Source organism: Phasianus colchicus, chromosome 10 (assembly GCF_987193195.1).
Source record: "Phasianus colchicus chromosome 10, bPhaCol1.hap1.1, whole genome shotgun sequence".
Taxonomy (NCBI): domain Eukaryota; kingdom Metazoa; phylum Chordata; class Aves; order Galliformes; family Phasianidae; genus Phasianus; species Phasianus colchicus.
In genome coordinates, this window is record NC_143445.1 from 13369985 (window position 1) to 13386784 (window position 16800).

Consider the following 16800-nt stretch of genomic DNA (forward strand, 5'->3'; position numbering starts at 1 on the left):
CTAGTTTACATTCCTTTTCCCCTCAAGTACACCTTGAACTTGCACACCTCCAGGATACTTAGCATAATCCAATAAAAAATAAGATACTTTTTTGCATTCAAATTAATTAAATCCAATAAACTTATTTTAATCTCTTTTCCTCATAGTCTTAGCACATATAGATATTGAAAGAATACACAGAACTCCAAAATTAGTTTACGTAAGGAAGCTATGATACTGGTTTAAGATTACCTCATCCTCTAAAGCAATGGCTGTAAGTCTATCCTTTATTCAAGGAGCAGTAATTCTGTAAGCAATTTCTATAAGGTTAAATGAAATTTGAACACTAGCTTCATAAGCACCAATGTCTGGTGCTAACTACATCCATGAAGCTCTTTGGCTTTGCTACTGTTACTCCCCAAAATGCAAAATGACCACTCAATTTTGAGGAAGCAGTCAAGAAATGCACTGTTTCTGCACGCTCTATATTGCCGGAAAAATCATCTTCATGGTACTTTCAGGCAAAGGGATTTATCTACTGAAAACACCATGACCTGAAGATTCATTCCTCTTGTTAAAGTTAACTTCAGCAGTTACTTCTATCTCAGAAGCACTTTTTTGACATGTTGGCATGTAAACACATCTGCATGAGTTAAAATGCAGCCACCGCAACCACCTTCAGTTTAGAACACTGACTTTCTGCCCTTCTTAAGGAGCTTCATGCACGCTCGTGCACAAAATTCTCGTGCACAAAATTTGCAGTGTCCATTCAACCTGACCCACAGATGCCCAAAATGAACATGACTGAATACATACAAAAAAAAAAAATCTTTTGCGTTATTTTGATAAAACACATACATCAACAATAGAAAGATAATTCCTGGGAGAATAAGAAATTGACCTGCCTTTTCAGTTCCCAAAATCTTGAGTAACACAGCCCCATTAACTTCAGAGGAAAGGTGAAATGCTATTTTGGAAAGAGGAATTTGATTAATAGCACCAAATTTTTTTAATTTGCCCTGCAGTGGCACTTAAGCCCAGAACAGCTCTGAAGAATAGATGTTTTTCAGCGGGCATTCATGATTTTCTCCCAGTGTATTCCAAGTCTGAAATTGTTAAGTGGAAGACATATCTGGGACATTACTTCAATGAGGTCCTTCATAAGCCTTGGTAAGTCAACCCAAAACATGCATAAGAATACTTTCCTTCCCCACTGATTGACCATCTGTATGATCATTTTATCGTAAACTTGTTTTTAGAGCTCTCTTCAGTACAAAAGAAAAAGAGAAAAATCTCATGTCACATCAAAGAAAGAACCAAGAAGTGTTTGCAATTATATGTCATTTATATGCAAAAATAATCAGGCTGCAAGACATGAGCTGCACTGATCGACTGAGGAGCACTCAGAAATAAAACTTCACTCTCTTCCCATAAAAAAAGCACACCTTGACAAAAGTTACAGGAAATCATGCTTTACATGGCAGTTATAGGCCCTCAGAAGCTCATGCTTCAGAATTTCAAAGTCCCAGAGAAGAAACTTTTCCACTTCCTCCTGATATTTTCAAAGAAATTTAACCTTCCTCGAGCATGCCTTCACATTTCTGGTTTCTACCCAAGATGTTCTTGAGAATTAGAGGCTACAGAACTGACTAGTAGGACTGCTATGGAATCCATAACTCAGTGTTATTCCATCCAACTTAGAAACCAAAAAAAAACCAGAAAATATCTTTGCAACAAGGTAGGACTGAAAATGAATCCTTTTGCAAACTTCAAATTTAATCCAATAATAAGGAGGTAAATACAGCAAATAGAAACACTCTTCTTGTCAGATAGCAATCTATTTGATCTCCTTGGTTAAAGTCACTGCTGAAAGGGAATTTCATCATATCAGTAACATCTTTGTGAGAAAAAACAAAACAGTGACTCTCTTCTGAATAGACTGTTCTCTGATTGGAATACAACTTAGGAAATCCCTGAAGTCAAGCAGTACTACATTACTTCAAACACATCAAACCTGTTCAGAAACTGCCTGTGGTGGGAGCAACCTTAGCTGGCAGGTTGGCCCTCACCCAACCAGCTGCTCACTTCCCACCTGGAAGAATGAGGGAAAGAATCAGATGGGCAAGAAAAATAAGACACAAAGTTTGAGATGAAGGAAGTGTGATAAGTACAGGAAAAAATATGAACGAGTGACGCACAGCTAATCACCCACCAGCTCCCAGGAGCAGGGTGGTGGGACTGATGCCCAGTCAGTCAACAGCTACAATAGAACAACTCCTCCCCAGTTTTACTGTTGAGCATGGCATTAAAAGGTATGGAACATCTCCTTGACCTCTTTGGGTCAGCTGGGTCCCCTGCAACCTCTTGTCCACTCCCTGCCTACTTGCAGAAGCAGCAGAGTGATACAATAGAGAAGCCTTGATACTGCAAACACTGTTCAGCTAAAACACTTGTTTTGCTGGGGGGGAAGGGAGGGGTAGGACAAGGTGTGGAATGAGAGAACATTTTCTCAGGGATTATTGTAGAATGGATAATGCACTGAAGATCTCTCGGCTATTGAAGGACTACTCAGAATCTGACTCATTTAATCCACCTTTTTGAAAGAATTCCTTTTGGAGCAGCAGTTTTCAATTGTGGAGTGTCTTTTATGTGATTCGTGCAATGTAGTTAAGAAAAGCAGCACTGCTCTTGAGTGACTCAAACTATTAACCAAGCATCTGTGGCTCCACTGGATAAACGAGGGCACAGGGTGATCAAAAAAAAAAGTGAAAAATCAGGGAGAGGAAATATAACTGTATATACTTTTTGTCCAGTGAAGTCTCATGCTACTCCAAATTCATTTCAATGGCTGTTCATGCTTCCCCAATTCAACATTCAGAAAAGATAGCAATTTGCCATATTTCTGCTCTACTATTTTGATGTAGCACCAGAGTAGGTTCTAAGAGCCACTCATAGCCAACGCAGATGAGATGCTTGCACAATACTAACAATGACTTGAGGGTATTTTGTTGGTTTTTTTATTTTATTTTCCTCCACTGCAGAGAGGGAGAAGGCAAAGAAATCAGTCCTCCAGTTCCACTGCCTAAAACTTGTGAGAACAGACCATAATTCAAGGAGAGCAGGAGAGAATCTGGGCGCCAACAGTACTCAACTGATGCTCAATTATCTGCCACATTTAACTCTACCCGAAACTACTTACAGCTTGTACAGTCTTTTTTTCCTCAGCTTCTCTGTCCCCCAAAACCATCAGATTCCCCTGACACAGCTGCAATTCAGTCAGTTCCTTCCCAGTTCCAGTACACAGCTTTACTCTGCGCTTGCTGCAGAACTTGGCTCAACTCCTTGCCGAGTTTCATTAATTGCCTTCTAACGCAATTCCCCAAGTCACTGAGATCTCCCTGTGCCAAGATCCTGAAATTTCTTCTGTTAGCAACTTCAACTAGAGGGGTGTCATATCATTTTGCTTGGGGCATGTTGCGTCATTTCAGCAACTAGTGGTTTGACTTGTATTCACAGTTTACAAATAAAACTTAGAAATAATTATTCTAGCCTAAATCCCGCTCATCAGCCCTGCATAACCATGTTTTTAAGCCATAGTACTTCAAGAAGAACCCATTTCCTGCCCTTGTAAAACTTCAGCGGCTATTGGTAAACTGATGGCACAGTTCTTCAAAACTGAGCTTTCCTTTTTGAAATGCTTCAGCAAGACGCAATACATCCTACAGAAAATAGTTCCCTACTATATCTTTGGATTTACTGTAAAGTTAGTATCCATTGCAAATGTCGGTCTTTCTCGCCTTCCTTTAGAACACCTAGAATATCATACTTTAACTAAAAAGACAAAAGTTTTTAAATAACCAAATGGGGAAAGATGTTAGATCAAAAATAGCAGCACTGAGAGAACAGTAACTCTGAGGAAAAATATTAAAGTACTTGGAAGTATAGAGCTTCTTAAATCTGTTATAAAATCAGATAAAAAGCCATTTCTCCAATTTCTCTCAAGTTAATACAAGGTAAAACTGAACTAAACAGGAAAGAGCAAAGAGTAGGGGAAAAAAAGAAAAAAAAGAGTCCTTCTCAGCTTGGGCACACTCATTTTGCTTTTGATTCAAAACTAACTCATCTTAGCTGTCCAGTATATCTGGGCTGATAAGAATTTGCTAAAAATTACTTGAAAGTGACTTGGTTTTGGGAAGTAGTTTTTGTTTGGTTGGTGGGGGGAGAGAGATTATACGTGTGCACACGTTTAAATAAAGCCAAGCCTTCTGCAGTGAACACAGACCCTCTCAATTGGCAAGGGCTCAGCAAGGATCATCGAGTCCAGCTCTCGACTCCGCAAAGGGCAACCTAAGAGTTAAAGCATACATTAACATGTATGTTATATTACAAAGCATTTTTCAAATGCTTCTTGAATATCAACAGGCACGGGGCTATGGCCACTCCTCCTGGTGGGAAACAGGGAAATAAAATAATGCAAAGTATCAACCAAGATTTTAGAGTTGTGGGATCAGCAAACCTGTATCCTGTAATCTAATACCACACTTCTACACTCTTCTCCACTTTTCAGAAGCATCTCCTCATACTTTCAACCTTAGTGGGCAGAAAAAGCCATGCCACGTTTCCTAAAATGCATATTGTCCTCTTGATGAAAAAAAAATGTAACAACAGTAGAGGGCAGCATTTCTCCACGCACAAGGACTTCACCTGATAGCAATTAAAGATAAGGACATAAAGCACAAGACAGCCTTACAGTAACTGTCTCATTTTCTAAAGTCTCCATTTTACAGCAGAACACTTTCACAACTTATGCTATACAAGCCTCAGAACTGGGGTTCTAATATTGGGGTCTACTACCCCCATTCAATCCTTCAAAATTACTCAAAGTGAGACAGACCTTTCTGCTGAGTTTCTCAACATGAACTTCTAATGAACAACTTAATATGATCTTTGAAATCACCCAACTCCATCATAATGAGTTAGTATCTACATTATTATTAGAAAAGGCTTTCCTTGAACTAATTACATTTAGCAACAGGAATCTTTTGATTTGCAGTTTCAATTTATTTTGGTTTAACTCACATTGTTCATGTTCTAACATCCTGTTTAACAAGTCACTGCTATCTTTGTATTTTGGAAGTATATTCCCTTCTTGTCAAGACAAGCTGTACCACTTTTCCCCCCCACAATTCAGAGTGGCAATTATAGAGCACTGCGTAAAACTGCCCAGATGGTCTCTAAAGAGTATTTCACAACCAATTAAAATCACAAAGAGTTAAAAAGATCGTACTACTTCTAGCTCACCTTCATACTTTCCTGCATTCCCCTGAACTTCTGTTACTTTCATAACATCAGCTATGTACAGGTGATACTATGAACAACCCAGTAGGAAGGGAGAAATAGGGAAATTGATGCCTCAGATAAGAGATCATCATTATTTCCAGGATCATGATTATTTTCTGCAGAAGACTTAAGCTGCACTTACTATTAATGAGTCACTGAATTTGCTACCCCTCCTCATCTGGAACTGTTCTAAAGTACCGAGTCCCACTTCAACAAAAAACAGTGCAGTGGCTGAAGCACTCACAGGCTGTCTACCTGCACTGAAGGAAGATGAAAGCAGCAGGTTAAAAAAAAGGCTTTATGTAATAAGACAGTCCTACGTACAGCTTAAATTGTTATCAATGCTAACTACAGAAAGCAGTGGAAAAAAAAGGGGGGGAGGGGGTGTATAAACACCTTGGCTGGTCTTCTGTTTTTTAATAAAAAAACTGAAGAATAAAAAATTTCTTTCTGGTAAGACATCTGTAGAGAGGTACAGGAATATACTACACATCTACCCTTCGCTATTGGGAGTTACTGTGTATTTCCCAAGAGATAACTGAGAAAGAAAAGTAAAAAGTTGTCTGTTACAGAATAAGAATTGCCTAAGTCCAATATTATAACATTATGGGGACTTCAGAGTTACTACATAAAGAAGAAACCAAGTGTGTCCAAGAGGAAAGCTCCTGAGCTACCCTGTTTGCACCCCCCTGCACAGACCTCACAACATGCAAGCAAAGCATTCCTTGGGAGTGTCAACTGCACTAAGGCAATAAAGGCACCACAAACAGGCAGCAAAAAGCAGCCACCACACTGTCTGTTTTTCCAGTATGAAAGATATACCACGCTGGTAAGTAAAAATTCACTGCAGAGCATCCCATTGCAACGCACGCTCGAGAGAAGCCTAAACCACATGGCTGGCACATTCAGCCTTGCCCAAATGAAGAAGGACAAAAAATGTCCTCAGCATTCATTACAAGGTATGTAGGCACAAACAAATCCACTGTTAGAGAACGTACAAAGGATGTAAGGCAGCCTCTCTTCCAGGCAGTATGGGTTTGTCACTAAAATGTCATATGGACTGTTCATTATCCATTGGGCATGTACACGGGTTCAGAGAATGCTGATGACTTCTGCCTACATTGACCTTTAAGACAGTAGCCCTCAGTTACATTTTCACTAAATATCAGAATTTCATTAAAGCATATCCTTCCCTCCTCCAAGCCCAGGATGCAGCAGGGACCAGTCAACAAAATTACCACCACGTTAATATTGAGTAATATTCTCTGATAGTGTATCAAGCTATGATTAAGAATCAAATAAACAAAGAAGTGAAAAGAAAAGCAAACCTCTCATTAAAAAGTCCTGGTGAAACTCACTACATTTGCAAATCAAGTGCTGTGCCCATCTGTGAAACAGAACCAACAGTGGCATATGAGACAAATCACCAGTGAGTTCAGCCTCCAAAAATGGCACTTGAATAAAGAGAAACCCTACTTGGATATTGTTTTTGAGAGGTTTTTTTTGAGCAAGGGGTTGGGCTGTCCTTTTTTTTTTTTTTGTGGATTTATTTTTTGAAGAAACCTAAATACCCTGCCTGCTGAAGGAATCGTGCTGGAGACCATATGCCCAACTATGAGCAACCCTACATTTATTCACCCACTCTTTTCTCCCAGTTTTCATTACAACAGGAAACTATGCCAGAGCTGCTCACTCTGAGGGTCCAGATTCATGAGCAGCAGCCAAAAAGACCAAACATTTCAGTTCTCCTGTAGAGAGAATAACTGTTCTCCTCCCTTCTCCTTCCAGAAATGTTGATCTGTTAAACCCTATCATTTTACCTGTCTTTTCAGCTGCAGCTGAGCCAATTTAACTGCTCCGTACACTACAATTCTCTATTCCAGCAGATACCTTTTCATAGATCCAAGTGCTTAGCAGACTTCTCCATGAGCTGCTTTAAGTCACTACCCACCAGAAAAGCATGATGCATTCCACTGGGCTTCCAGCACATGAGCGAGAAGCTGGAAGCATTCTCACTTGCAGCAATCTGATACATCAGGCCACTGTCACACCTGAAGCTACTGACTGAACTCTTCTCCCACAATAAGGACAGACAGCAAAGCAAAACAGATTAGGAATAAACACTTCATTTCATTACTTCCATTAATCCTACCTGAAAAAAACCAATCACTTCAGTTGAAATCACCAGCTCCTCTGACATAAACTCACAGAGTTCCAAAAGGGAGTTCAGAAAATGTTTTGAAGGAATCTTTTATATAGGACAGATTTTTCCCCTTTTTATTGCTACATTCAGCATCTTCTCCAATCCAAATATATTCCACACCACCATCTCAGTACACTGATATTTTATAGCCATTTGTTGCTAATCAAACACATCTAGAACTCATGCAGGAACCAGATGTAATTAATTTCCACTACAGATAAGTAAGTACCAACTTGAGGACAAAGACTCAAAATCTTCTGGCAACATTCATCAGCTTCATATAGACACACCAAGAGTTGGCCCAACTACCCCACGTCTTCAGTCAAACTAGAAGTACAAACTTTGCTGGTGCGTGCCTGTCTGAAGAACTATGCAACTCTATTAACTTTATCAATGAAATGACCAAGTTAAAGATTCTAAATACTTCAATCATTTACAAAGAATAAGGAAACACATGTAAACAGACTGTCTCTAAGGATAACCTGCACATGAAGCACAAAGCACAGACTGATACCTTTGTTCTGTATTTTATGTGCACTGTAGGGACAAGTCCATATAGAAGAGAGTCACCCAAGTTTACTAAATACAGAGCAATTGCCTTCCACACAGGTATTCTGGCCAAGGCATTGGTGGCTGGTAGAATATCACATCAACAGAAAGATGATGATTTAAGAAAAAGCCTTTAAAGAGAAGTTAAGTGGACAAAGCTTACTGCATCTTTGTAATTGATATACAGTAAGACATTTTCCTAATATTTGCTTTAGCCTATTTTCTTATGCTTTTTTCAAAGTGCTTTTCAGATTTTATGCTTCAGGTCGCTCTATCATTTCCATTGCTGTCACTCTGTGTCATCTTCAATTTCTTCCTCACTCCTGGTGTCTTCAGTCATCTCATCATCTTCAAACCTATTCATCCACAGAACTCACACAAGTCACCTTTCAGTTCTGTCCATGGAATCTGAAATACAGTATTTTATTTAAGATCTTTAGCTCCAACTTTTGGATTTAACCAATCTCTCACTGGTTCATGTTACCCTGGACTTCTTTGTTTGCTATTAAGAGTCAGAAATACGAACCCCGGCCAAAGTCCAATCTGAGCAATAAAAGTTCAAGTCGTCTCTACAAACACAACAAATACCTGCAGTGGGGATATCATTTCTCCCAGCACGACTATAAGTTCAGTATTCTCTCCTCGTATTCCTCATCTTTTTTGTCAGATACCCTTTAAGTCCACCTACAGTACACATTCCTCACTCTTAACAGCACACCTCATCTCCTATTCCGAATGCCAATGAGCCAATCCCTCAGTCTGCAGGCAGCCATCCTTCGTTCTGACACCTACCAGCCATCCTAGCAGGCAGCTGTTTCTTTGGCATTGCTTTATATTGCAAGATTACATACAGTAGCAGTTTCATACCATCTGCCAACACTGCCAACATTACTGTGATGCACAGGTTTTTTTTCTTTCACTTCCCAAAGTTTTTATGATGACTGATTCTGCACCCATTTCTTCAACATTATAACCAGATGGCATATCAAAGCCAAGTGGTATCTTATTTGCACTACTCAATTGGCTCAGCAGACAACCATGTTCTATAGGCAACCCAACACATTTGGAAATCTATTTGTTCTTTAGTGAAGAAAAGAAATGGTTGCAAAATAAAATTACAGATGCCAACTTTGAAGTGCTGTTGTGGACTATTTAACACTCACAGTATTTAAGCTTTTGGTGTATTTATTTCTCACGTAACTGAGTTTCTATCTCTACAATTTTAAATTCAAGAAGTTTTAGGATTTGTTCCTTCATTTTAAGAATGCATTCTCCTTTGGGCCCAGACAGTGATTTCTGCATCACATTTATACATGAAAGCTTTTCATTTTTACAGCCTTGCCTCCATTGCTTCGTATTTCCTTCCATCTACTGTGGTCTACTCACAGTACCTCCAAAAATTTAAAGCTCACAATGCAACTTCTCCTTATCTCTTCTCATAGGGTTTGTTATAGCATAGCTGAAATACTGGTGACAAGTCCTGTGGAAAGCCACCATGAAAGTGAAAGAGCTGGAGCACAATGAGGAAAGGTTCAGAGAACCTGGAGAAAAAAAGCTTCAAGCAGAGCTAGCAGCAGCCTTCTTACACCTAAGAGGAGTTTAGGAAGAAAACCAAAATTGGCTCTTTGTAGTGCACTGCAGGAAGACAGACAATGTTCAAACAGACAGGGTGAGGGCAAACAAGGGAGCTACCAAAGGCAGTAAAAGAAAAAAAAAAAAAAGGCCTGCATTAATGAAAGAGAATTAATCCTCAGACCACACTGCCAGAAAAGTTGTCAAATGTCAGTTGCTAGACATTTATAAGCCCTAACCAGCAAAGCCCTAAGTGACCCATTTTGAGTTTGATGGTTGGGTGAAGTCACTTCCACAGGAAAGATCCTGTACCTGTAGGCAGCAGGTGAGGAGGAACAGGAGGTGTGCTCCATGCTTGGGCTCCACAGAGACTCTTGCCCTGCACAGCCACATCGCTGCTGGCCCAGGTGACCAACCTTTTCAGTGACTCCTGATTTAACAACATGGGGAGGGAAACAGAATAAAAAGCAAAAAATAGAAACCTTCATCTTTCTCTTTGGTACTAAGCAAACAGATCATACATGCTCACCCCCTTCTGAAGATACCACATTTTGGCTACTGTCAGAAACAAGGTGCTGGACTGTATAGACAGTACTGTGGGGCTGTCCAAGCAGCACACTTCTTGGGGCTTTGAAACAAAAACTATATGCAACAATCATTCTTTTGCACTTCTGTTTTATGAGGAATATTATTTGAAGAAATTTAAAATCAGATGCTTATATTTAATGATTTTACTGAATATATACAACTGAGCAAGCAAGTTAACAAAGACTCTCAAGAACTGCTCTTCTGGAAAAAAACAAAATATACAGATATGAAAAATCATTAAGTGTCATGTACTCATTTAAAACTGTTACTTAAATAAAATCATTACTGTAAGTGCAGCCCACGTGCCTGCTCTTAATAGTATCCATGGTTGCAGTGATGCAAATTTGCCTACCTACATCAAACCAAATGTGCCCACATAAGGAGAGAAAAAAAGCCCTGAATTAATCAGTGTTCTTTGCACTGGTTGAGTGTGAAGAAAAGCAGTAGTTTAAGGACTTATTTTCCCATCACGAACAGAGCTTCATTCTTAATTAAATACAGTATAGTGATCAAAGATCAAATTAGGAAAGATCTCTCAAATTCATTAAAAAATTTCTCCCTGACCAAATTCTCTATTTTGCTACCCTGAAATAAAAAGCAACAATGAATCGTTTCAAAATTTTTTCATTGGTAGTAGGAAAGGGAAGTATTTAACAGAACTTCTAATCGTATCATGCATTTCTTTAATGCTGATTTCAAATGTCACCTGCATTAATTTACATCAGAGAAGTAGTTTTGCGCACAACATTACGGAATGTATTTTTTATTAGATTACAGCTTTCGAGTCATCAGGTGCACTGATGTTCACAGAGAAGTACACAGTACTTTTATAAGCTTCATTTGAAATAAACAGCTTCAGATGAAGATGCCAGGCAGCACAGTAACATTTAACTGAGGCCAGAACCTCATGTTAAACAGCCAGGAAGGATTAACAGGTGGTAGGTAACTCCAGCTGGAGATGCACAATCAGCCTAAGTCAATCTAAAGACTTCTGTCGGAGAGAGGATGATCTCTTCCTCTTCTGTGCAGCACTGCTGTGAACAACCGGACTTGTGTGTTAGCTCTCATAGGGCAATGCTGGCTGAAACACAATTCTGCCGTGCCAGAATCAATTTTCAAATGTCTTAACTTTTTGTATGAATCATTTTTCTGCTCACTGGGATCATTATCTGATCCCAATCTCACTGTACCTAAAGGTGTAAAGCAGCAACACTGAGAACTATTGCAATCAACCAAACTTGTGATTTTAAAGGGTAGGTTTCACTTCCAAAAAACCAACAGCTTGGACACCAGAAAGATTTCTTTGCTGGTGACAGATGAGGTAACCTCACCCATTCCAATCAGCCTGTGCTTCTCTCCATCAAACAGACTCATAAGCACCTTTACCTTGGATCTTATAAGAGCTATCCTCAAATCCATGCATTATTCTTTAAGATGCTTAGTTTCATTCTATTCCACGAGAAAGTGCTTCTGAACAAGCTGCATTGTCTCAAATTACCTAAAAATAACACCAGACGCCAGACTAGATTGTTAAAAGTTTAAACCTGCAATTACTCAAATATCCAGGGAAAAGGGAGCAACATAGGACAACAGTTTACCAATAACAAGAAAAATAAAAACCTTCAAGACGACAACAAAATAAGAATTCTCACCCTATCCACATTCCACAAGCACACATTAATACACTATTTATGCATCAGATTTTACCTTTATCAGTTACATGGACCACATAAAAAAAAATAACAAACAAAACTTCTTTCTAGCACAGAAGTAATGGCACTAAGCTACTTGGGTACCTCCATCTCAAAGCAGCAAGATGTCCAAATTAGAGAACATATGGAAATATATCCATCCCTATCAGGACTTCCTAAATTCAGCATCTTTCCTTTTAAACATGTCCTGATAATGGTTATGTAAAACATCACTTAGAATTCCACACTACAGAACAAAAAGCAAACTATTACATTAGCACATTTAAAGAGTGAGTTCTATAGGAAAGAATCTTACTGCAAAATGACAAAAACAAATTCATCATTCTACTTGATATGAGTTTTTCAACCTGCATAATCAGCTCTGACAAGAATTATGTTCTGTGACTGTTCTTAGCAACAACTACAGAATGTATATTCACAGTTGGTGCATTTAAAGTTAAAAAAACAACACTAGAATACCATCAAGATGTTCACATTACAGGGAGACAAAAATGAAAGAGAGGTTCAAGAACTTAAGATCACAAGTATTAATCAAAAGCTTTATGATCTTACCTTGGTCGTCACAATGCATAAACAATCCATTGTTTCAGCATAGCAGGTATTTTTCCAAACATTTAAGAGGCTTATTTTCAGTCCCAGCAAAAGATCATCTCAAATGAGAAGCACTCTTACTGAATAATCAAAACAGTAGAATGTGAGCCAGGTTCCCCTTTGGATTCATTCAGAGGTAGCAATAATGTGAAGAAAAAGAGAGAGCAAGCTAAAATACAAATGCTGGAAGTTTCATGAAAGATTCTTAACCTATTTTGACTACCTACGTCTGAAAAACCGGAATTTATCCTTGGAAATATCTTACAAAAGATGTCAAATCTCATTCCATACCAGTTAAGTGCCTCCTCATAGTCTGTTTCACATACTCCTCTTTCAGGATTACCTAACACATAAGAGTCATAGGGATTCATTTGATGAAATGCACTACGAAATTATTTTACAGCAAAAAATCTCAGTTCAGCTTCTCTTAGCTTGTTACAATTCCTAAAATTAAGCTTTTGCTCAAAAATAGTTAAGGTTGCAAGCAAGCATTTTTCCTATAACATCATTTCAGCATTTGTTAGCTGCAAAACAACTGATTTCTTAAGCAGTAATGAATGGAATATTCCACGTAGAACAGGGAGAGCAGAAAGTGGCAAGGAAAGAGTAATGCATATTGCAAGAGAAACGCTATTTTGAGCCTTGAATTAACCTAGAATTTCATTTCCTTTTGTAATGCTGTAATGGAATGACAAGGCAAAGTTTGCATGCACAAGCATAGCCTTCTCAGCCTGATTAACACAGCTGGGAAAAGTGAAACATTTGGACACACACACACAAAATCAATCTGTACTGTGAAACACTAACCTGGCAGTTTCATGCACAAATTAGAACCTTGCTATATTAATCTAGCACACAAAGCATTGGAAGCAACCAGTTAACCTTCAGGTCCAGTTATTCTCTCCCATTAGGTCTCTCCCTCCTCTTTGCTGCATATACAAGAAAGTATTTTGAAAAAAAAATATCAACAGATAATTTTAAACTTAAATTCTCATGTATATTATTTTGTGTTTAGCCTACGATGTACAACCAGTGGTATTTTGTGTCACCAAACAAGTCTAAAACATTCCAGGTATCCACCCAGAGCATTCTCACAATACCATTTCACTTTAAAAACAGGTTCCAGAATCAAGTCCAAGCAGCCCCTGGTATGCATTGCATTAGTACAAGACTGTTCTCTCTCCTTTTTCATCCTTCAAAGAGCCATTCTTCACATCACATCATCTGGAACAATAAAGCTTAATTCACTCTGAGCCCTCTGGATGCCCACAAGAGGCTGTGCCAGCACCTACCAGGCTCAGTGCTGTGCTTGTCCCCACACTTACTAGCCAGAGCACTGTACCAGGCAGCAGCCACCTGCTGCTGCAGTCACCCCCAGCTCACACATGGCTCAGGTTAATGCAGCCACTGCTCACACAGTGACATCACGGCCACAAGCGTGTGTCATGATGAGACCTTGACTTTGAGTGAGGCATACACACACGTCTTGTAGCCAAAAACAGAATTAGTTTTGTTTTAATTGAGTGCCTCAACCAAAGCCTAGCTCTCATGGAAGTGGCAGGGCTGAGGAAGCACAGGCGTTACAACAGAAGCACCACATGTTGAATAGTATCAAATAGAGGCTGGCAGGCCTCAGCTCATGAGAGCTATGAAGTCAAACAACAGCAATGCTGTTTTCTCCTCAGCAGATACACAAGTAGAAAAATTCCGCAGTTTTACTCCACTGGACTCCCTGGCTCTGCCCTATTATATACACTGGGGGAAGAAAAAAAGCCAAAAGAGAAAGAAGTTAAGAAATAAGGAAACTATTTTTCCTAAGATTAAACTTCTTTTTTTACAACAAATGGTGCTTTTATAGAACATGGGAGAAAAGAACAATAGAAAATAATTTCCCCATTTCTAAATCACTAACATAAAATCATCAAGCAAGAAAAGCTTGCTAACATGCAAGCAAAAAAAAAAAAAATACTCTGCTCAGCTTAAATGGGATGTCAAGTTTTATCTTACATCATTCAGCCATCAAGACCAGGATTTCTACCTTGCATGTTGAAATCAAGGCAGAGATTCACACTGTCTCTGCTGCCTTGGAAGCAGTTCTAGTATGAACACCAGGTGAAGGTTTCCCACTGCAGAGATAAACATGCATCTTTCAGATTGATGTAAGCTCAACCCAGACAGAAGAAGTATAAAACTTCTGAGAAGCAAAGCAGCAGCCAAGCAGCTGGAAACCACCTTTGTCAGAAGAAAAAACAGGCACGTAGCTCAATGCATTCAGGATACTCCTTGTACAAAATATCCTTGAATCCCCCCAGTCTTCTAGAAGACTGACTGCTCAGGTGCTTTGAGCAGAGAACTTCATAAAGCACAAAGATACAAAACCAAGAGAAACTATGCAAATGCCTTTTTAGGTGGCTTGGCACACATTTAGAAATGTCTCTTAATACCTGGCCTAAGGCACGCAGCCCACGTGTGCATCTTGCACAGACTCCAATTCAGGAGTGCACCCAATGGTGCACACAAGCTCTGCCTGTCCATCAGCCATGCTCAGTGTATCAAGGGCACAAATCAATGACCTCTCTCATCACACAAATTTCTCTCAGCCATCCTGTTCTAAGATTAAGCTTATACAACCTAATCGTGGCTACAGCTGATTTATTCGAAGGTGCTTTCCTCCTTTTTCTTTAAATTCTTGTCTTCTCTGGGAATCCTTTAGAACCAAGGATCACTATCTTCCACTCACTGTCATCTTTTTTACCAAGACCAGTGGCCAATAAACCTTGTCACAAAAGGCACCCAACTATTCAGATCCACTATTCATACGAACTGTGCTAAAGAGAGCGATTCAGAGAGCATGAAGAGGCATTGCTTGGTTGAGGTTTCAAATGGATGAAAAATTATTTATCAGTAAATGGATGTCATCATGGGGCAAGTCCACACAGAACGGAAAGATACCAATCACACATATTGTAGTGGCAAAGCAAGACATTTTGTAGCAAATACCAGTGCACATTTTCATAAATCCAATACACAGATAGATAAGCTCTCAAAGAGAGTACATAACCCAGCAGTTTCCAGCCCAAAAACATAGTATCTGCATGCTCTTCATTGGAAATCCTGCTCATAAAACAAACAAATTCAAAAATGAGTCAAGCATTCCTGAGGCTTAGCATTTTCAGAAGAAACAAGAACATAACTTCTTGGAGACAAATTTCAAAACTCCCTGAACGACCAAGCACGTGTTACACCTTGGAGCTCAGAAAGACAGAGTTGTTTAAGAAAAATAAGTATGTAAAAAAACCAGAACTGAAAGTTAATCAACATAATACATTAACCTGGAAACTTCTTTACTTTAAATTGTGATATGAGGAGCAACAGAAAGATCCTGAAGTACACCAAAAACCTGACTCAACATCATGAAACGCATGGAAAGCTCTATTTTTAGTGCAAAGAACAAGACACTTGTACGGAGCCAGTAAGCATTTCTTAGACAGTAAAATCACTATTATTTCACTGAAATTGTAAACAGCATCACAATCTGTTCACATATGCATATCTACTGAAAAATAAACATTTGTTCTGTCAGCTCTATGTCACACCAGTAGTAATCACCAGCATCTGTTCTACCCAGTTCCATTCACTGCTACCTGTGCCATTAACACTGAAAAAAACAAAGCATGATACTCATCTGAGTAATACAAAGGAAAGAGATGGAATTTTCTCATGTTGAATTACCTACCAATTCTTTCAGGCTGTACTTGGCAGTCCCCTTTTTTTTTTTTTTTTTTCTTCACAGATCTATTCTTTTTCCAGCACAAAATTCTCTATCTACCAGATACACCACCAGATAATTAAAGGAAAATCCATGCATATATGAACCATACAATGAATAAATCACAAAAATTAAAATAATGCTTTGGAAAAACACCCATTTTGCAAATAGTTTCATCCACTAACAAGTTATAAAAGCACATACGGTTATTTAAGTGCTAATTTGCTCTCCAACTCTGAGAAAACCTGTGTAACACACAGCTGTCACAGGTATAACCAGAGAAGCAGGCTCAGCTGAGCTTTTTGATTGTACATCAGTTCCTCAACTTCAGCAGATCTGAAGAGATTTCAAAGACCTGGTAAAGATCAAGCAGTAGCATCACTGCAAGCATTATCTCAGCTCCTTTAGCAAAGAAAGCATTAACATTTTAAGATGCTGTAACCTAACTCAGCTAACCTTAGAACCTGGATGCACAATGCTATTATTACAAGTTAAAA

The 16800-nt window shown here is 38.9% G+C and overlaps 1 protein-coding gene across 15 annotated transcripts in view; it reads right to left on the reverse strand.

Moving 5' to 3' along the window:
- The window catches only part of DLG1 (discs large MAGUK scaffold protein 1), a 134293-nt gene that overhangs the window by 99120 nt on the left and 18373 nt on the right, over nt 1-16800 (reverse strand). Inside the window, exon 1 of one of the 15 annotated variants that reach the window (XM_090147356.1) lies at nt 12496-12638. The exons of the other annotated variants lie outside the window; for them this stretch is intronic. Coding sequence (XP_090003482.1) covers nt 12496-12525 — 30 coding nt within the window. The 5' untranslated portion in view covers nt 12526-12638. Of the gene's footprint in view, nt 1-12495; nt 12639-16800 lie in introns of those variants that run through there. 15 annotated transcript variants of the gene reach the window in all.